This window comes from Leptopilina boulardi, unplaced genomic scaffold (assembly GCF_019393585.1).
Source record: "Leptopilina boulardi isolate dan_hultmark-lab unplaced genomic scaffold, ZJU_Lbou_2.1 LbouV2_273, whole genome shotgun sequence".
Classification (NCBI taxonomy): Eukaryota; Metazoa; Arthropoda; class Insecta; order Hymenoptera; family Figitidae; genus Leptopilina; species Leptopilina boulardi.
The window spans coordinates 859,446-881,820 of NW_026137833.1; the positions used below are offsets into that span (position 1 = coordinate 859,446).

General features: G+C 31.6%; 1 protein-coding gene across 2 annotated transcripts in view; it reads left to right on the forward strand.

Moving 5' to 3' along the window:
• The window catches only part of LOC127281571 (POU domain protein 2-like), a 178,825-nt gene that overhangs the window by 149,227 nt on the left and 7,223 nt on the right, over window positions 1-22,375 (forward strand). For both annotated transcript variants that reach the window (XM_051305329.1, XM_051305330.1), the window contains exons 5-6: window positions 19,316-19,452; window positions 21,985-22,317. In XM_051305329.1, the coding sequence (XP_051161286.1) occupies window positions 19,316-19,452; window positions 21,985-22,317 (470 nt within the window). The remainder of the gene's footprint in view (window positions 1-19,315; window positions 19,453-21,984; window positions 22,318-22,375) is intronic.

The following is a 22,375-nucleotide window of genomic DNA, read 5'->3' on the forward strand; positions in this document are numbered from 1 at the left end:
AAAGAAGCATCATTTTATTGCAGGAATGCGCATCGGTTCTTATTGAAAAAAATCGGTGCACCCTTTCCCGAGTTTCGAGGACCCATTTGAAATTCCGCGAGTCCTGCTTCAGTCGGAGAGGGCAATGCCAAAGGAAAGAATGATCTTAGGCAAAAAAATTGCCTCTCGTCTCTTGGAAATCTCTTCGAACCGGTCGTATAACCAAAGGGACTTAAGGCATTTTGCCAATGAGTTCTTCGGTTTATCTGCCTACCAACCTGATGGCACAACGAAATAAAATGGGGGAAACATGAGAGACAGAGAGACAACGACTCTCTCTCATCTCTTTTTAAAATAAAAGAAAAAGAAAGGAAATATAATAAAAGAAGAGACAGAAAGTGGTCATTGCCAACCTGTGTTTTACTTTATAGCATTTAGTCCGTTGTTTGTCTTATTGCTATTAGCCTGCGAGTCAATTAGTAATTTTATTTTTAATGTGGATTCCCTGAATCGAAGAAGCGAGAACTACCGACTTATACCTCTCTCAACTGAGCTGCTAACGGCGATATTGTATAAAGTCGGGGAAAAGAAAGAGAAAGAAAAGTGGTGGTAAAAGAGGGCCTCATGCGGACTGTTCCAGTAGTTGATGGAAGGGGCCCCCAAGTCAAGAAAAGTGGGGGGAGCATGTCATTAGGAGTCATTAATATCGCGGACCTCTGTAATTTGACACACTTCCGATCTTCGTCTAGCGCCACCACCCGCTCCATTTCTCTTATTCTACAATTGCCTAGTGAAATACCGCACTCTGGACTATACACAATATTGTCATTTTCGATATAATCGAAAAATGCACTTTTTTTTTTGTATTATTTTAGTTCCTTCAATGAGGAATAGATTTTTTATTCATGATCTAGTATGAGGAAATTTTATACAAAAAATTTCCAAAAACATTCTTTTTTTTGTTTTATTTCTTCGGCTCCTTTGGAATAAGTAATGGTATAACTTATCTGAAACATAAAAAATACATTTTAAATAATTATTTATACTAATTGGGAAAATAAAAATTTTTTTTCTGGAAAAATCGAATACATCTTTAAATCATCAAGTTCTTTTGTAAAATATGTCTATATATATTCATATGAAGATTTTCGCGATGGTAAAAAAATATTTTCAATTTGCGAGTCTTAATGATGATGATTTACGATAGTGATTTTATTATTCACGATCATTCATTAATTCACTTCCTGGAATGGATATAGAGGCGGACTCACATGATAAAAGTGCAGGGCAAATTTAATGTTGGAAAGAGAGTTCACCTTGCAAGTATATGTGTATGGCGATAATCGCTTGTTTATTTATGCCACTTACGTACAGCACACCTGTTTCACCAATAAGGCTTGACTTGGGATTCCTTCGTCCTGTGCACTCTCTCGCGCGAGGAGAAAGATTTCTCGAAACGGAAACGAGAATCGCGCTTAATTTCCTTGTATATATATATACCCCGCAAAAGCTGCTCATCGTCAATCCGTTAACTTTTCACTTCCTTGCACACGTTTCACCCCATTGGATTTCAATGAGAAAATTATTTCTCACTTTTTTTAAATAGAAAATTGAAAAAAAGACAAAAGACATTTTTTTTTAGAGATGAAATTTAATTTGGTTAAGTTGGTTTTTTTTTGTATATATAGGCGCAAAAGGACAAAGGAATCATAAAAACACATTTCCCCCCGAGCAATTTGCAATTCGTTGCTTCATAAAGAGAAAAAGAGACTGTGCGCGCGGATAATATTTGTCATGGTTTCTTGGAAGTCTATATCCATGATGCGCTATATAAATGTTGCGATTCAGGACGAAAATTATATTGTAGAATTGAGAGCAATGCGAGAGTGCGAGCGGTTTATGGAATGCAAAGGACCATATGATTCTCATGAGAGACTTTGTTATTCAAATTTTTTGTTTTCTCTCTCTTTTCAATTCGGTAAAAAAAAAAACGTTTTTTCTCGCCTCTTTGAAAAGGACCGCGCGTATATATATATATATCGTCCCTTATATGTGTCCGGAAAAGCAAATTCAAATCTCTTGCTTGCTTCATGGATCACGGTTTCCCTATGATCAGATTTTTATCGCCAATATAACTTGAGGGAATAAAAATTTCCATTTGAATAACGATTTTTTTTTCTCGAGAATTATTCAATGTTTACCAGGTTCTGAATATATATATATATATATTTTTTTTTCCCCGAAGTAATGTAGGAAATATGTAATTTTACATTACAAAATTAAATTTTACAAGAATGCAGTAAAAAGGGTTCAATATTTTTACAGCGCAAATAATAATTTTTGACGATAATAAATTAATGTATATATATATAAATTTTATGTTGATTATTTGAAATTGCATCCTGGAAGTGTGTCAAGATAAAATGGGGTTCGGAGGAGGAGGAGGCGAATGTAAAGAGTATAAAGCCGCTAATCGCGTAAGTGGAAATGAAAACGAGTAGATCTTTCCTGGAATAAAGGAACCGTCGGACATGCGGATTGACTTTGAAGGGAATGGCGCAAAGAGTAAAGAGAGAGAAAGAGATCAGTGATCCGTATATATATATATATATACGAGAAACCGCTCACATTAGTAAGAAAGAGAGAGTTCCAAGATGTTTTCCTTCCTGACACTTTGTTCTCACGATTCAAGGCAGCAGAATGTCCGCGCGCATCCTCGACTTCCGACCTTCGTTATTATTATGATATGAGAGCAAAAAAAAAAAAAAAAAAAAAAATTCTTGATAAAAAGATAAAGACATTTCTTATCATTAGCACGTATTTACAGAATCACAAGAGACTTGTATATAGATATGAAGAGGGTGCTCGTAAAAACAACAAAGAGACTTTTAATGTCACTTTTATGAGATAAACATGACATTGTCATTAGCGAGAAGATTCCTTTGAATGTCCAGCAAAATTCCTCACTAAATATATCAAATATTAGTAAAACTATTGCCAATTTAAAAAAACAGAATTAATTTGATTTTTTATATACAGAAAAAAAATGTAGGTTATGAAACGATTTTCCAGCGGAGAAAACAAACAAATTTTAATTTTCGCAATTTAAATAATCAATCCTTCCGCGTGTTATATATGATAAAATAACGATATGACAAAAACTGTTCAGGATTGCTTGAATTAAAAATAAGATTCTAAAAGGAATTTCACACTATGCGATGAATAGAAAGAACGTAGAAATGAAACTCACGATTGAGACTGTAGTTTGCTCCCAAGGTAACGGGCGGCGCTACTGTTTTACGTATTCTTAGCTTCCACTCCCTGCGTTTGCTTTTAAGGTACATTTACACCTGAAAAAAAATTTTTTTCTTCGTATTTTCCAAAATGGACAAACTTTTAAGTTCACACTCAGATTGTAGACAACCAATCATATTCGTGCATTTCGGAAAAATAATTACTTTACTAAAAGCTCCATTAGGCAAAAAAAAAATGATTTACAGTAAAATTATAATGAATAACAGAAATTCAAGTTTCATTACTGGAAATAATTATTAGGCTATCAAAAACGATTACCATCAAAGACAATTAAAATCTGTCGCGTGAGAATATATATATATATATATTTTATAAAGTACAAAGGATGCAGAAAAAAGGCTTTCTTTTTTGATGCGATCAGTTGATTATTGTCGGCATTGCCTCTTTTCTTAGTACATTTCACTCACACTTGGCGCCAAGACTAGCAATTAGCAATTAAACCAATAACACTGCAATTGGTGATTCCATTAATGTGACGGTTCTCACGCGCGAAGGAGAGAAGAATTTCAATTTTTTTCATCGTCTCCTCTCTCTTCTTTTTCTCTTGATTAATTTTCCATTAATTAATTTTTTCCCCCGCCGGGAGGGAAAATTCGAATTTTTAACTATAAAGGGAAAGATGTGCAATCATTTTAATTAAATGTTGAAGGGAACGATAAATCAATATAAATAAATTTTGTAAATGCAGAAGATAATGGAATAATCAAACTGGCGTCGATAACTAATCTTATATATATATATATTGTAGGGTATGTATGAGGGCTCTTTAATTTTCAGTGACATTCATTAATTAACGAGCAATGTATATATATATATATATATATATATATATAGAAGACGATAACAGTGGGCAAGCCAATTGACTACCAATAAATATATACCTATATATATATATATATACCTATATATATATATATATATATATATATATATATATATATATATATATATATATATATATATATATATATATATATATATATATATATATATATATATATATATATATATATATATATATATATGGAGGTTTGATATATATTTAGTATATCCCACGCAACGTTTTTATACAATAATTAAATAATAATCAATATGTATTAAGCTTATTATATCACGCGTGCGCGAGATTAATTTCATTCTACGATGTTAGGGCTCGTATATATCGCTTAATAGGCGCCATATTGTTCGTAACGACGCAATAAATATGGACGCGAGCAAATGAAAACGATAAATTGTCGAATGCCTACTTCGCTGTCGGCGACGTGTGGACTTATCCATATTTACCCCCGCACTCTTCTTATTTTTTTTCTCTGTCTGATATAAAATTAAATTCTATTTGCTCTTCGCAGTTTTTTAAAACTATTTTTCCAAAAAAAACTCATCACTTGAAAAAGGTGTCACATTTTAGACGTTTTACTTGTATCATATAATATGATCAAAATTTTAGAATTAAATTAATACCTTTATGTGCGTCAAAAAGATATAGCTAAACGTTTCACTAAGAAAAATTTTTACTTGTTTCATCAGTTAAATTTTTCGCTATTCTATAGTAAATCGCTGTTTCAGGTAAATATTTTTTCTTAGAAATTGATTTAGAAAAAAAGTGGTATTTGATTAATATAATAAATTCCCTTTAAAAGTATAAAATTTTATGATGCGGATAAAAGGGGGTGAAAGGCGAAAAATGAAACTGATTTTAGAGCGCATACACACGTCATAATCATTAAAACCGGAAATAACGGTTTAGACTCTCTTGGAATTATTTTCTAACCCTCAATAAGATCGACCACTTTTATACACACCCCCCTCTTTACCCCCCTCTTAAACTACTTCCTTCCTGTTTATTATAATCAATTAGCACCCCGTTATCTACCAGCACGCGACTTCATGAGGGTGTATGAAAGTCGAGGGGTGGAACCCTCCAACGCGTTTTTTTATATTCTCTATATATATATTTCGAAACTGGTATATGCGTACAAGAGAGCAAAGGGATATGTATACTATATATATATATGTGTATTGCAACAGGCTGATGAGTGGCAAGATTCTCAATTTTTTTTCCCTCTATTCGTCTTTTTCAAAAGGGGACAACCTTCACACTCTGATTTTTCTATTTTATGGGCAATGATTTTCATTTTTCATTCCCTTCATTTCATTCAGTGTATAGGAGTTTTTGCTATATATATAGTAAAAAAAAGCTATATCCACACAGTGTTGCTAAAAAAAAGAAACGTTTCAGTACAGGGAAAACTGTTCAATTTTTTTGATTTTTTTTATTTGCGGAGGGGGGGGGGGCAATCAGATTCTAAATTTAAGTGGTTACAACAAGAGGTTACGAAAAGAATGTGGACTCATTTTTGTTGCAATTTATTTTAAGTTTTGTTATTAAATTGAATAAACGACAAACTTCAAGTTAGTCAAAATTATCCTGAAAGAAATTTTTAAACGATCTTCGCGGCATCTTTATTTATATTCGAATCGAAAATTAGCGGTCAATTTACTTTTTCTCCATGGGAATAATTATTACATATTATACTAAATAAAGAAAACTAAATTTTCCTTTTAATGTTAAAATAAAAAGAGAAAAAAAAGGAAGAGGGGGCGGGGTAAGAGCAGAAGATTTTTTTACTTATACATTATAGAAATATATATTTCACAGCAATTTATTTCGTCACGTCTTCATGTTACAAAAGGGTATATATATATAAGAGGCATTGGTATATTACCCAAAAAGGTACCCAAAGAAGAAGGAATTATATAAGTGGTACACGCAGGATAGCAAGAGAATTTTTTTTTTTTAAGGGGCAAAAAGAAGGGGTTCCAAGGCGTTAGAAGTAGCATTGATGGTGGGGGGTAAAGGGAAATAAAAAGGTAAGAAAGAGAGAGGGTGGGGTTTTTTCCTTTCCCTGAAGATCTTTTACGATTTACGCTTCTGCAGAAATCCGATACCCTCGTCAGCCATTAAGCCAACGTTGTGCGTCAAAAAGAGTCTCAATGTATATAGATATATATATATGTGTGTGAGAATAAATACGGTGGGAAAGAAAGCATTGCGGAGAAAAGGAAAGATGGGTAGCATATACTGTTCAATATTTTTTTGTCCAGAACTCTCGCAATTGAAGTTATTTATTCCTAAATTAGAAGAAAAAAACCAAAAACACTAAACAAGAGATAAACCTCTATACTTTTGTATTATCAGAAAATTAAGTTGTTGAGAACATGCACGCGATATATTTACTATATCTTAAAATTAAAAAAAGAATTTTTTGCCAAATGTTATTAGATTTCTAAAATATTTTCATCTTTTTTTTTATGTCTTTAAAAATACATGATTTTGAAAATCAGTTCTTGAAAAAAAAAACGTATACAAAATAGAGGAAATGGAATATAGAGAGAGAATTATTATAGTCATGCCTTGAGGGGTTTTCGAAAAAATACGCTGAAAGACACTATATTAGAGGGACGAAAGAATGAAAGACACTAAAAGCCCATAGAGAGGGAGTCAGTTTCTGGTGACTGGCATATAATTGACATTTCGCGAGAACTCCAAGAGTATACAGTATACATCTTTTTTCTTTCAGTCTAGACAGTGGTAATCGTTTCAAAAGGACACACGTAAAAACGTCGTTTAGCAAAAACGAGTCCAATAGAAAAAAAGAACTTTTTTTTTCAAAAAAAAAAAAAAAACCGCACACAATACAGATCGAGGGAATAATTAAATTCATTAACCAAACCTCTTTGATGGGCGTCGATGGCTTAATTATCCAATAATTTTTCATATAATGAACTCGAAGAACCGGTATAAGTCGAGAAGAGTAAGGGAATAGTATATCTACAAATTTTTTTAATATAAAATTAATAATAGCCTTGAATTAACAACAGGATGATGATATAAAAAGACATTTATAATTATCATTATATTTATTTTAATGAAGATTGCAAAATAACTACTGACTCATCTGTAATTAAAATTATATTTATTGAATTTTTAAGCGAAATAATGAAATTTAAGAGAGCTGAAACTATTTTTTAATATATATATATGTATATATGATATTGACCACAATATGGTGGTTCTATCGCGATTTCGTTCATCGTCAGCCATGGGGGGAGTATATAATAAAAAAAGCTCTGCGGGAGCTTGATAAGCTCGAGGGTATTTCACACTCGGACAACCCTTGTATCGTATATGGAGGGTGGTAATGTAGCGTTATTTAACTCGGTTCCCACTCTTTGACAACTGGTTTCTTGATCGCACAAGAAACGCAAAAAAAAACCCCCCAGGGGTGCTCGTTGTCCCGTGAAAACACCAGTGGGGGCGGTGACACGCATAAAACAGCAACCTCATTCTAAAAAAAACCTAAATAGCTTCCTAAAAATATGTTTTTCTGTCAGCAATAGGTATAAATAATTATATCCGTATTGCAACACTATTCCCTAGCATTTCCAACAATTTTTGAATAAAAAATCTACCAAACAAAGCCGTACTGTTAATTTAAAAGTTTCTTTATATCAATATCCTAATTTTGATCAATTTGATTCGGAATTTTAATTTGCCAATTGCGATTGTTAATTTCGTGATGAAAGAATAAAATTATTAGGTATAACCACGTGCGGGCAGCTTTTACCAATAACTATGCGGGTGATACATAGTTATAGGAAATAAAGTCGCATAAATCGAGGTCAGTATAGCGTGAAAATAGAATGTAAAAGTGTTCGCAGAGCCCTCGGGCCTTGGAGGTTTTTTTTTAAAAGGTCCCCAACATTCTATACGGGGGTGGTTTGACGTGTATGACGTGCTGGCCACGTGACCGGAATATCAAGCTAACAATCACTGCCCCTGAAGTACGCCGGACGAATCTTAAATATGGGATATTCAAATAATCTCCCCAAAAACGTTCGCCTACAGCTTTTAACTGCCCAACGCGAAAGCAGAGGGAAATTTTCAAAGAAAACTCTTCTATTTATATATATATAATACGAGAGGAACATATGACAAATCTCTAGAATTCCATTATTATGATCTTTTATCATCAAAATCAGGAAACTAAATTCGAGAATCAAAATTCATATAGATGATGATGCAAATCATCCGAATCTGGAAATTATTAACGAAATAACTAATTTTCATCCAAATCCCTACAGTTTTGACTATTAGGAATCGAATCTAAAAATTATTACCGAAATAACTAATTTTCATATGTAACCAAATTCCCTGATGATCAGGAATCATCAGAATATGAAAATTAATACCGAAATTACTAATTTTCGTATGTAACCAAATCCCTACAATTCTGCGATTATTATAGGAATCGAATCTGACAATTATTATCCCCACTTGGAAAGATTCCCCGGAAAGTGCCCCCTGGAGGTTCTATCAGAATTCCGCCGAAACTTCCAACGTAATTTAGTCGGAATTCCAAAGAATTTCCGAGGGAATTCCAATGGAGTTCCGACGGAATTAGGACTCTAAAATTTTTGAAAAAATCAATCGGAATCCCATCGGAAATTCTTTGGAACTCCGATGGAATTCCGATGGAATTACGTTGGAAGTTCCGGCGGAATTCTAATAGAACCTCCAGGGGGCACTTTCCGGGGAATCTTTACAAATGGGTCGAAATAATTAATTTTGTAAGTAAATTAATTTTAGGTGAATTAACAATTCCTTTGGGAATCGATTACAAATTGGGAATTTTGTTTGGAAAATCTCGTTGATAACTTAATCGAAAGGGATATGATATTTTCTTGCAATATGTTTGTCGGATTTATGTAAAATTAATGTGGCAATATGTGTCGAAAACGAGGATTTTAGCATTCGACTCATGGTCAACGCGCGGCTGGACCACAACGTCATACATCAATGCCAACTAAACGAGGGTGTGTGTATGTGTGTATGTTACAGTGCCAAATCGGTCCTGAGAGTGCCAGAATATGTGTGTGAGAATAACTCCCTCGCGGTAACGCCCTTCTTTATATGCATAGCTTCATTTCCTTATCGGAAGCTTCTGCTGTAGGAAGACCTTCTGCACCAATTTGACACTATCCCATCTTTTTCGAAGCAAAATTTTGATGCCCTGCAGCGCTAAAAATAATAACCGCAGAGAGATCGCAAAATTCCATTTCCTCGAGGAAATTTTTGTATAAAGTAAGTTTAAAATTTAAATACTGGATAATTATGCTAACACTTCTATTTTTGGGTAGTTATTAATTTGCAGTGATTCCTCGATGAATTAATCGTAATACGTGATCAATTATATTATAATTTCTTTTTTTGTTTTATTAATTATGTTAACACTTCTATTTTTGTGTATTTTAGTTCGATTCCTCGAAGAATATTAATCGTAATACGTGATCGATTATATTATAATTTCTTTTTAGTTGCTCTATTAAAAGGAAGATATCAAATTTATCCCATGCGGATCAAAACGAATTTGATATGCATTTTGGTATCAATTTGATAACTTCAAATTATTAACTGTGATTGTCTTCTTCTTATCCTATTGATCCTGAAACAAAAATACAATACATTAATTACTATATACTTAAAATACGTTCCTAATTAGATTTAAAAAAAACAGAATTAATTAAATTAAGAGAAAGTATTTTTTTACGTTCTGTTCTGATAATATAAACTCTCCGGGTACCAGCTGATAAATATCATAAATCAGCATGGTCCCCCTCCTCATCAGTGAATTTGATAGCTTTCAAAAATTACCAACTACACCTTTTCTTATAAATAAAAGTTGCACCTTCGAATTAGACACATCTGGTCTGATCTCGTGGCGCCCGTTAGGTCAACATTTTGTTGGCACGCGCTGATGCTCTCATCCACTCGTTTCTATATTTACGGGGTATAAGTTTCATGAAAAATAGAATCGATTAAGTGCTCCTCTAACTGTTTCTATACCATTTTAAAAAAATCTAACTGTTGTTTAAAATTAGTCGCATCTGCCGAGAATTCCATATGGAAGATTTTCCATATATATATATATATATCTAAAAGATGTCAATCTGGGTTTCAATTTTTCTATAACATATCTTTTATATTAACAAATATTTTGAAATCACTTTGAAAATATTTTCCATATATATAAAACAGCTGCGCTTTTTCCTTAAAGAAATGCCTTTTACTATTCGGTGTATATATTTCCTTAAGTCCACATATTATTATATAATCCGGTGCTAAATAAAAACCGCTATTGTATTTTTTGCTTTTTACTATCTTTAATCCCATTTGATGAAAATAAAGGAATATATTATAGGAGACGCCATTTTGTAAAGTCGCGGTTTCATTTGAAGAGGGAGGGGGGAATTTAGGGTGTGTGGGTATAAAGATTTAAAATTCCCCCCACCTAAATTTTAACTGGGAAAGAGTTGACACACAGGAGAATGAACAAGAAATGGTGGGATAAAGGGTTTTAGTTTAACTTAAACGAGGTACACATTTGAGAGAGGAGAGGGAGAGAGAGTACATATAGGATGGAGAGGCATCCTATGGCATCAGGTACGAGTGTGTATATATGTGCTGGTTAGAAGAAGAGTGGCCACGTGCCTCTGACGGCACGCGACCAACCTAACGGTTTTATGCTCACCCCACACGCCGTTCTAAAACCAGTCCACCCCTTCTCACCCTTGCCTACGGCTCAAAACATACGTGGAGACACTGTTATTCTATTGGCTCTGATCCCCTTGCTCTCTCTCTCTCCCAACCCTTCGATACATCCTCCTATATATATATATATAGTATCCTCTCCTGATCCATTCTATCTGCACAATCAGCACAATAGTTTTCTACCTTTCAAAATTCGCCCCAAACAAAATTCCTACAAATATTATATAATCGAGGAAGTGTAATTATTCTTTATGTGTATATAATTTGCGATTTTTATGTTTAGGAATTAATTTCGATTGAGAAAATTAATTAATGAGAATTATGTAAGTGATCGTTTGTTTTAATAATCCTTGAAAAAATTCGTTATGGAAATTATGTTTTTGAAGAAAATTGTAATACGTGATCGATTATATTATAATTTCTTTTTAGTTGCCCTATTAAAATCAAGCTATATCAAATTGATCCCATGCGGATCAAAACGCATCTTAAGAATTTTTGATATGCATTATGGTATCAATTTAATAACTTCAAGTTAACTCTGTGATACAAGATATATTGTCTTCTTCATAGCGCAGATTGATTCTGAAACAAAAATACAATACGCATTAATTAATATACTTAAAATACGTTTACAAATTATACGATTTTAAAAAAACATGAATTCCAAAGGAATCTTTAAGGAGATAATCGTTTCGATTATATAGTATGGAAAAGGAAACAAAATTTCGGTGGTAATTAAAAGCGGAAATAATTGGAATGATTTTGCAATGAAATCTCATAGGAAATATTTCGACTTCCATATGGAAAAAAGAAACAAAATTTTAATGGTAATTATCAACAGAATTGCAAAGGAATATTCAATTACCTTTTTTAACGCAAATTTTCCGTTCGAATTCAACGAATTTGCAAGGTTCCATTTTCGTAGCGGAAATTCCGTAATTGTATGGAAATTAGAAATTCTAACAGAAAATCAGTAGGATTTCCATTCCGGCGGAATTATAATAATTTCCTTTATTTTTTACACTACGGAAACAGAAACAGAACTTTTGAGAAAAATTATTGGAATACCAAGGGAATCTCCAAAAATCTCTTCCGCGGAGAATCTTTCTATTAAAATCCTCCCGGTAATCAGGCACATAAAATTTGTCACAAACCGTAAAAGAAGGAAAATACTTTTATCCCCAAATGGTGTGTTTTCGTTAATAAAATTTGAAAAATTGTGCTCCTAAAGTTATTATAAACCTTAACGAATCAATTTAAGAAAAAAAATATATATATAATTCCCTCGGATATGAGGGATGATTTTAACGCGTGCGAGCGTAAATTTCGAAGGATAAGTGAATGGGATGCTTTTGGAATATATTTATAAGTATACATATATATATATATATAATGTCGCCGGATTTCCTTGGAATCGGAGCCAGAAACATAATCGAATGACGTAAGGCCCTAATAAAATCGTAAGTCGGTTGACAGGCGGCGAATGCACGGGAGAAAACCCCGGGATACCTCCCCCGTAAACCTCCAAGGTGGGTCGCTTTGTTATATATACATATATATATATATATATATGTTGCGCAAGGAAACTACGAATAAGAATGGCTACCAAGAAGCAGATGTTGCTTAGACAGAAAATTCTCTCCTCCTTGATACACACACAAGAAAAAAAAGCCCTCTACGCTTTTTAATGCGATCTTAGGGAGCATCCCAATAGAAATCCAAATTCATGAATCTGAATGTAAATACAAAAAAAAAAATTTTTAAAAGTAACATTATTTATCTCTTGCATGTCAATAGTATTTTCATATAGTTCTTTCTAAAAAATGCCATTCAAAATTATTTAAAAAAAAAAAATATTTCCACTTGATAAAAAAATAATTATTACAATAAAATAATTATTATTGGAAATTAAGAGAAAGGGCGAGGGAAAATAATAAAGAAAAAAAAAGGGCGGACAAGTTTTTTTATGGATATAATTAAATATTTTTTCACCTTCCAACATTAGGATGCTGTAAACTCACCCTCTTTCTCTCTCTCTCTCTCTCTCTCTCCCTCTTCTTGTCATTATCTCGTCGATTAGTGAGCGCAGTTCCGCGAATGAGGATTCTATAATTCCCTCTCACTCATATACACAGTAAGGGAGAGAAAGAGAATTTACGAAAGGTCTTCGCAAATTTTCTTAATTAATTCCCGGTAAGAAGAACGGCATAAAGGGTGGTCTTCACGAAACTAAAAAAAAGTGAAGAACACCAAGCGGAAGGACCGGAAGGTAAACGTAAAACGAACGCACCAGGGATAACGAGAGAATGAGAGAGCCATATAATCTCTCTTATAACGACGCTAACGAAAAATACTTGGAAATTATATATCCATTCGAAAATTCATTACAGAAAACATTAATATCAAAATTAACCAAACTTCAATGTATAAACGCGAACAAAAAAATACTATAAATGAAATTAGAATAAAAAAAAAGAAACTAATAGTAAAATTAGAATAGAATGAAATGGCAAAGAATTGATCAAAAGGAAAAAAAATTTTGATGAATTATGGAAAAGGGAAATTGAGGGCGGAAAATAATGAAGGGATAAAGAGAAGAGCCGCGAAATCAAGAAAAGCGTGAAAATAACCATTTCTCTTTTTGTGGTATATATATATATATATATATATAAGGTTTTGTTATATAGTTATGGCGGTTCGCTTTTGGCAATGACTCGTTGATTTTACCTCTGTGGGGCAAATCGATATTTTATGTAGATCACGTAAAAGGAAAACACGCCCTCATTGTCGGCATCTCACCTTCAGGTTATAACAAAAAGAAAAATCCCCAATAGAGGCGCTACCGCGGTTCCTGGATATTATTGTTCCACTTGGACCCAATATCCTCTCTCTATATATATGTATATATAGGTATAGTGGAAGTAGAATTAGGACTTTTACGTGATTCACCGTAACGCGAAAATAGAGAATTAGAAAATTCATTATTCTCCAAATCATATTAGACTTCAAAAATAAATATTCATTTATCATTTTAAACTTAATTATTTTCTATTTTATTAACTCTTTTTTTGATGATATGCTATTAATAGAAGATTAATCAGAAAAAGATTGCAATTTTGTAATTATTAAATTGTATTAATGAAACAGGTCGGGAGAAATGTTGTTCAGGTGCGGTATTGTAGTTTTTATCACCTGACATGATCATCCTGGGTCATGACCCTCTTCTCTCGATGTCCCTCGAATGTGAGTTTCGGACATAAGGTCAGGTACACACTGAGGGGGTCGAAAAGGCAAAAGCAATATGGATGTAATGCATATAACGTCCAGTGTGTGTGCCAGCTGCATCATCCTCTGGAATAATGGGGAATGCAACGATTTGTGTTTGAATACGTGGGTGATGGATAGACGCTTACTGTGTCACTCGTGCAAACGTTAAACGGGTCCTTCTTGAATATATATAGCTAGCATCAGATGATGGGCCCCTATTATGTTCGCATGTAGGTACGATTCCTATTTTCTTGCATAAGCGTGGGTGCGCTCCCCTTCTATTGCATCGTATTCGTATATAACCAAAAATACGAAGATAGGCTCGATGATTTACCACGCTTTTGCTCCAGATCTTTAGAATCTAAATCTCGATTCAGATCGGCTGATATATATATATATATATATATATATCGGACCCTGGGAAATTTCTTCTCTTTTCAGAAATTTAAATCTCCTTTCATAGATTTTTGATATAAAATTCATTTCAAAAATTGGAGAGATGATGCTTCTTTATTGAATGATGTGTTAGATGAGCTTCTTCCTTAAGAATTTTTTCTAGTATATATCTCTAGAGGAATTAGGGTAACTGGCGAAATTTTGACAATAAAAAAAATATTAAGTAATTCTAGTTGAGAGTTCAAAAATATTTCCCGAATTGAATATTAAGTAGATATTGAGTGATTTTTGGTTTTTTTTGGTGAGCCTGTATACCTTACGAAATTTTTATGTTTTATATCTTAAAGTATTAGGGTAATTTCAGCGGATCTATAACAGTAAAAATAGTAACAATTCAAGGCGAAAGATGAAAAATATATTCCGAATTTAATATTAAGCAGATTAAGGAGATTTTAAGGTTTTTAATGATGATAGCCTGTCCCTTATGAAGTTTTTCTATTTTATATCTTAAAGCATTTGAGTAATTTTAGCAGAACTTTAATAGTAAAAATAGTGATAATTCAAGGCGAGAGTTCAAAAATATTTCCCGAATTGATTATTAAGTAGATATTGAGTGATTTTGGATTTTTTTTTTTTGGTGAGCCTGTTCCTTAAGAAATTTTTCTATTTTATATCTTAAAGTATTAGAGTAATTTTAGCGGAACTATAACAGTAAAAATAGTGATAATTCGAGGCGAGAGTTGAAAATTAAATATTTAAAACATTAATATTTAAAAAATTTATTATTAATGCAGATAATAAGGAGATTTAGGTTTTTAATGATGAGCCTGTTCCTTAAGAAATTTTTCTATTTTAAATCTAACATAGTATTTGAGTAATTTCAGCGGTACTATAGCAGTAAAAATAGTGATAATTCAAGGCGAAAGATAAAAAATTTATTCCGAATTTAATATTAATGCAGATAATAAGGAGAATTTTGTTTATAATAATGAGCGCCTGTTTCTTAGAAAGTTTTTCTAATAGTTCAAATCTATAAAAAATATGGTAACTTTGGCGAAGATTTTACAATAAAAATAGTGAATATTTATCTCGAGAATTGGTAAATATTTCCTTAATTTAACTCAAAAGTTGTAAAATATTTCCTTAATTAAATATTCCGTTGGTGTCTTCCCGATTTTAATTCTTTATGATGAATCTTTTCCTTAAAAATTTTTCTAGTTCAAATATATGTATAAGAATTAGTGTAACTTTGACGAAGTTTTAATAATAAAAATAATTGAATCTCCCCTTGAATATTCAGTAATATTTTCTAAATATTCACAAGGTATAATTTTTCCCAAATGTAAAAAACAGCTCCTAATGAAAATTGATTAAGATTTACAACGGATTGAACGACTTCATCGCATCACTTCTCTTTCTCTCTCTCTCTCTCTCTCTCTCTATATATATATATATATATATATATATATATATATATATAATGACGACACGTCTCACGGGAATTTAGAAGCTATATACAAGTTGAAAAATCGAAAGAGTACGTTACAAGACCGTTGGAAGTTACCATTTTTTTTCTCTCTCTCCTATACTTTTGCAGCCTTTGCGAAAAATCCGTTAACGCCGTGATTCGAAAATATAGCGTCAATTTCTCCTTCTTGTTTCTCTTCTCAAGAATAATCATTCCCCTTCTCTTTCTTCTTCTTCTATCCCTTCTACTGAGCAAAAAAAAAAAAAAAATATCCATCTTTTACACCTTTTCTCGCACACACACACACACACTCCTGACTTTAAGAACATAAAAAAATCTGTCTTTGCCACAGAAAATGTATAACGGTTTTGCACCTTATCTTATTGCGTGAAAAAGGGTGCGCGCGTCTATGGGAAATGTCAGGACCTGCTCTCTCGGTGAATCCACCAAAAAAAAAGGGTAAAAAAAAGAAATGAATCGAGGAATTCTGAAAGAGAGAATTCACCCCAAAAATTGGTCACCCCTCGAAACCGAAATGACTTCTCACGGAAACCTAATTTTAGTAAAAAAATGTGAAAAAAAAGGTATATATAGAGAAAAAGAGAAGAGAGAAAGAAATTATCAAGGGGACAGGATAATTTAGATGCAAATTCATCAAAAAGGGGGATTTTTCGTACCTGCAAGAGGATTCTTATATTCAAGAATGGAATATCTTTGCTTACGATAGAGATAAGGGAGTGGGGCGAGAGCAACTGAAATTTTATCGCATATCCGTCAATATGGCCTTCTCAATTCTTCTCAACTATATAAAGACTTCACTACCTGTACAAATTTTTTTTTTCCAGCATTTTGGGGGAATCTGCGCGTCAGGTAAAAAAAAAAGCATAAGATTTGGGGAGATCAAGAAGAATCTGTTATATAGGGGTATATATACGCACTGGCCTTGCAATCCTCTGTGAGATCTGATGGATTTTCAAATTTTTTTTTCTCTTTCAGTAGTCTCTACCTGTACCAAGTACATATACAATTTTTTTTTTTTACTCCAGAAGAATCTCCCAGGATGGGAAATTTTCAAATTTATGGTCATGCGAATATGCTAAGCGATTTTTTTTTCAAATCATCTGTTTCCCACATTTTTTTTTTTTATAATTTATTTAGAATTCAAGATTTTTTTCAAATATTTACTTTTTTTCGTCTAGTAGCCATTTTGGATTGAAAATATCGAAAACCCTTTTCTTTGCGGATAAAAAAAAAAAAATTATACGTCGTAAATTCAGCTGCCAAAAAGTAGCAGAGGGGTTGAATTGGTCGCGGTGTATCAAAATAATTAGAATTAAAAACCGTTATGCGCGACTGAGTTACACGTGCGTGAATTTTTTTTGGCCAACATACACACACAGATTTAGAGAACAAAATGATCCGTAAACCATAAGCTCGTTTTCTCGATCGATAAATCGGTTCCAAACATAATCGGACTATTATATTTCAAGTTAGAATGAGCGAAGGTCATAGAGAAAAATTTTTTAGAGGAAAATCAGAGGCGAGTGAAAGAGAGAGAGAGAGAGAGGACAAAAGAGAATAGGGGTCTCTTTAGAATAAAAAAAAAAAGGGGTGGCGAGGGAGGCCGTCATAAGATACGATGATGGATGCCCGAAGGGTTGTTTTGCAAGGTATACGAGAGGGCCGTGCCGATGGGCAAAGGGTTTTCTCCCCCCCTGAACCAATCATGGTAACGAGCCAACGGAGGACGAGCCAATAGGCCGGCTTCATCTTTCCAAAGTTGGTGGGGGTAGTTTGCCCTTAGGGCCGCCGTAGCGTTGCGTCACTCTGACATTCACTCCGTGTCGGCCTCACCGTCAAGAATCGAAGTGGCAAGTGCCCAAAATAAAAAATTTTCATAATTTTTTTTTTTCTATTCAACCATATCAGTGAACGTTTTTAATAATTTAACAATTATTTATCAAATAAATTTAAATATTCAAAATAAATTAATTTCTATTTAAATTATTTAAATTATTATGGTAAATTAAAATTTTTATTTATTTATTTATTAATTATTAATTTCAAATGAATTTAGAAAAAAAAAAATTCAAATATAGAGAAATTTTTTTTTAGTTTGATTATGAATGACTTGAAAATTGTGTTAGAAAATAAAAAATGAGTTTAAAAAAAAACCAAAAAGTGAGTGTTTAGTGATAGACGATATTTGTGTGCAAAAAAAAAAAACTTTTTTACGTTTCATCAATGGATTTTGAATTTTCGAATACTGGATTTAGCGAGTAATATCAATGTGGGAGTGAAGAGTGAAGAGTGTTGTGATTTGAAAATGGTCTTTCTTGAAGACCCAAAAATGATTTTTACCGATATGCGTCTTCATGCTACAAGCACACCAACATCAACGCCAACGAGATTCCATCATCATCATCGAAAATATAGGGCGCAAAATAATAACGATTGTACGAATTTTTTTTTTATCTAAACTTTTTTCAAAATTGGGATTTTTTTAAAATACTCCCACTTTTTTTTTAAATATTTTCTATTTAAAAGAATTTCGATCAATGTATTTTTTAAAATAAATTATATATTAAAAAAATGTTTAAAAAAATAATTATCTAATTTTTTTAAATACATTTTTTTTTTAAATTTTGATATTTAAAGTTTTCGGAATTGTATTAGGAAAAAATTTATTATCAATAACTAGAAATAGTTTAAAAAAGTAAAATCGAGTGTAAAATATAGTTTGAAAAGATTAACGAATACATTTTTTGAAATAATGTAAAACGAAATAGAAAATAAATATCTGTATAAATATTATTAAAATTATAATTATACCATTCATATAAATTTATCTCAAGTTTATTGGGTTCTTTTTAATTCTAATTTTACACTCAGAGAAAAATTTTGTTTGAACCAAATATACCACTTTTTTTGTATTACCACAATTTTTTTTTGTTATACTTTAAATAAAATTTATTTAATTCAAATAAATATTTATTTTATCTAAATTATAAGTTTGGTTAATTTTAATAAATTTTTCGAATGAAGAAAGAATTTTATTGAGCCAAATAAACTTTTGATTGATTTAACTATGAAAAATTAGTTGTATATAGCAAATAAATTTCGTTGATTCAACTAAAACATTTGTAACTTGTATGACATTTTTTTCTGAGTTTATATAAATTAAAAGATATTAATTTATCTTTGAAAGATAGTAATAAGGAAATTTTTTTAAAAATTTATAAAACTTAAAGACTAAAGAAATAATTGTATTGTTGCAGATGCTGATTTGCATGGAGAAGTCGAAGGTCCTGAACTTAGTGGTGATGACAGAAGTATCGCCAGTGACGTTCAGGATGCAAATGAACCACATTTGGACCACGATTCCATTGACTCTGATAGGGAGGCACTTAATTTGGTAAGTTTCAAATAAAACTATCAAATTTTCTTGAATTAAATTTTTAAAAAAATTATTCAAAAATTAAAACATACTTTCTGTAAATTCTAATTTGTAAGAATTCATTTACTAATTCAGATTAGTACAAATTTTCACTAATTTTTAGTAAAATATTTACTAATTTAGTAATAATTTGTAATTTTTAGTAATATTTTTGTTTTACAAAAAGTTTTAGTCGAAAATGATTAAAAATTAGTAGAAATTTTAGCTAATTTTTATTAAAATATTACTATTTCATTTAGCATTAACTACTTCTATTTAATACTATTTACTAATTTTTTTTAGTTAAAAATGACTATAAAATTAGTAAAAATTTTCACTAATATTTTTTTTACTAAAATTTTAGTCAAAAATGACTAAAAATTAGACGAAATTTTTACTAATTTTTTAGTAGAATATTACTATTTGATTTAATACTATATACTTACTATACTTTTTAGTACTATTTACTAAAGTTTTAATGAAAAATTAGTATAAATTATCATTAATTTTTAGTAAAATATTACTATTTGATTTAGCAATCAATTCTACTAAAGTTTTAGTGAAAAATGACTAAAAGTTATTAGAAATTTTCTCTAATTTAAATAAGTAAACGAATTCTCAGTAATTTAAATTTAGAGATTATATACACATTGGGTCACAAAAAAAACTTCAAAATTTCAACGCAGTAGGTTAATAATTATTATAATTACTAAAACAAAAATATTCATAAAATTTTAAATGTTGATCGTCTTGAAATTTATAATACATTTGTATATATGTACAATATATATAAATAAATACAATTCTCCGAATGAAATCTAAAACTAATAAATTGTATTTAGTTTCAAAGAAAAAGATTAATTACTTTCGATAAATAAAGCACGATTTTTCCTTAGAATTCCAATTTATTCGCTCGTTGGAGGTCGGCTTGTGCGCAAAAATAAAAATACTACGAAATTATTAACCTTGGAGAGATAATTGATTCTCCCTATGAGAAACACTCATGCGAGACTCTCTTTCTCTCTTTCTCCAGGGTTAATCCTAAACATGTCATGCAATACAGGCCGCGCATATAAGTTTGCAGGTGCTTTCGTGTTCACAAATTACAAGTTTCTTAGTTTGTATGCGTATATATGTATATATATATAGTTATAATTGACGCACAATTGACACCTTAATATTTTCAAAATCAACGGAAATAATTAAATTCATTAGTATTAAATTTGCAAAATAAATTAAAGTAATTTTAAAAAGGAAAAAATTCATATAGGATTTAAAGAAGAATGATGTTAATTTATTTCTATAATAATAACAACAACAATAAAAATAGTAACAATAATAATAATAAAAACAGTAATATGAAAAATGAGAAAATATTAAAACTGAATAAAAAATTGATAAAATTGTACTGATTTTAAGTATTTAAAACAATTGAAATTGAAAATTAGAAAAATGTATAATCAGAGTAGAAGAGTGGTATTGATTTGCCGGCCTCATTCTGAGAAATAGACTTTTACCTTCTAGAGAGAGAGTATCTTTTGTTTGAAGATTTCCGCCACAGGTGTTTCTGGATTATGGACTCCCTAGGTAACTAATTAGTGTCCAACAGGTGATGAAGGCCCTTCTTCTTCTTCAGGAACTATATATATATATACCATATATGCTCACGAGAACTCGAGACTTCGAATTAGAGAAAATTGTTGGCATCTCCCTTTAAATTTGAAATTTTGATCGTTAGCATCCATTACAATCGTCTAATTAATACTATCGCCAACAATCATAAATCCTTTCTTCTTTAAAAATCACCCTACATATAAGTAACGAATACTAAAATACTTTCATTTTTTCGCAGTATGGATATTATTATAAAAACAAAATATTTCAAAATTTTTAAATTTTACAAATCCTTGCGAGGATTTTGATAAAATAAAGATCTTGTTTCCTGAATGGAGAAACATCTGTCGAGATCAAAAAGTCGGATACATCCCCATATCGACTATGACGATGGTCCACCCTCGAGTCGGGCATAAAAAGTGCACGAGTTCAATATTTGAGAAATAAATAAAAGCGGACATTTCTAATAGAGAGAGAAGGAGAGGGAGAGAGAGGGTTTAGAGGAAGGTTTTATAAAACACAAAAGCCCGGAGTGACCAATATCCTGACCTGGCCGAGTGTAAACACCGCTTTGTTCGACAGCGTTTACTTTACGATATTAGGAAGGGTGGTTCTTCTGATTTCTGCGATGTTTCCACGATACAAATTCTCATCCACTAAAAGTTGAAAAGCCTCTTGAAAAAAATTGTCTCGAATAATATATATTTACATTTGAGAATTTAACTTCATCAAGAGATCAACATATTGTCTTATCACTTTTCTTTAGTACTTTCTTTACTAGTTTCTTCAGTTTCTCTTTATGTATAGAAATATTTTTTGAATTATAATTTAAAAAATTGTAACAATAATTATTATTATAATAGGGAAATAAAAATATTTGTAATTTTCTCCTTACAGGTCACGGATGTCTCGCACAGAAATAGTAGCAGTGGAACCAGTGGCAGTGCATCGTCACCAAGTTCAGGAGTGAGTAGTCAACTAACCGGAAGTCATGCGGGTAACACCGTGGGTTCACAGGCGGCATTAGCGGCTCAACTTGTTGGTCAACAGCTTCTTATGCATGGTTCACTTGGTGCTCTAAGTCCACAGGAAATTCAAGCTTTAGCATCAACTCTTCAGCAGCAATCACTTCAACAGCAACTTCAACAATTCGCCATGTTTCAACAAGCGAATCCGGCGGCAGCGGCGGGACAACTTCCCGCGCAGGCTCAATTCTTCCTTCAAAATCAGGTTCGTAAATTGAAATCCTCCATTTTTCTGCAAGGATATATATATATATATATAGAGA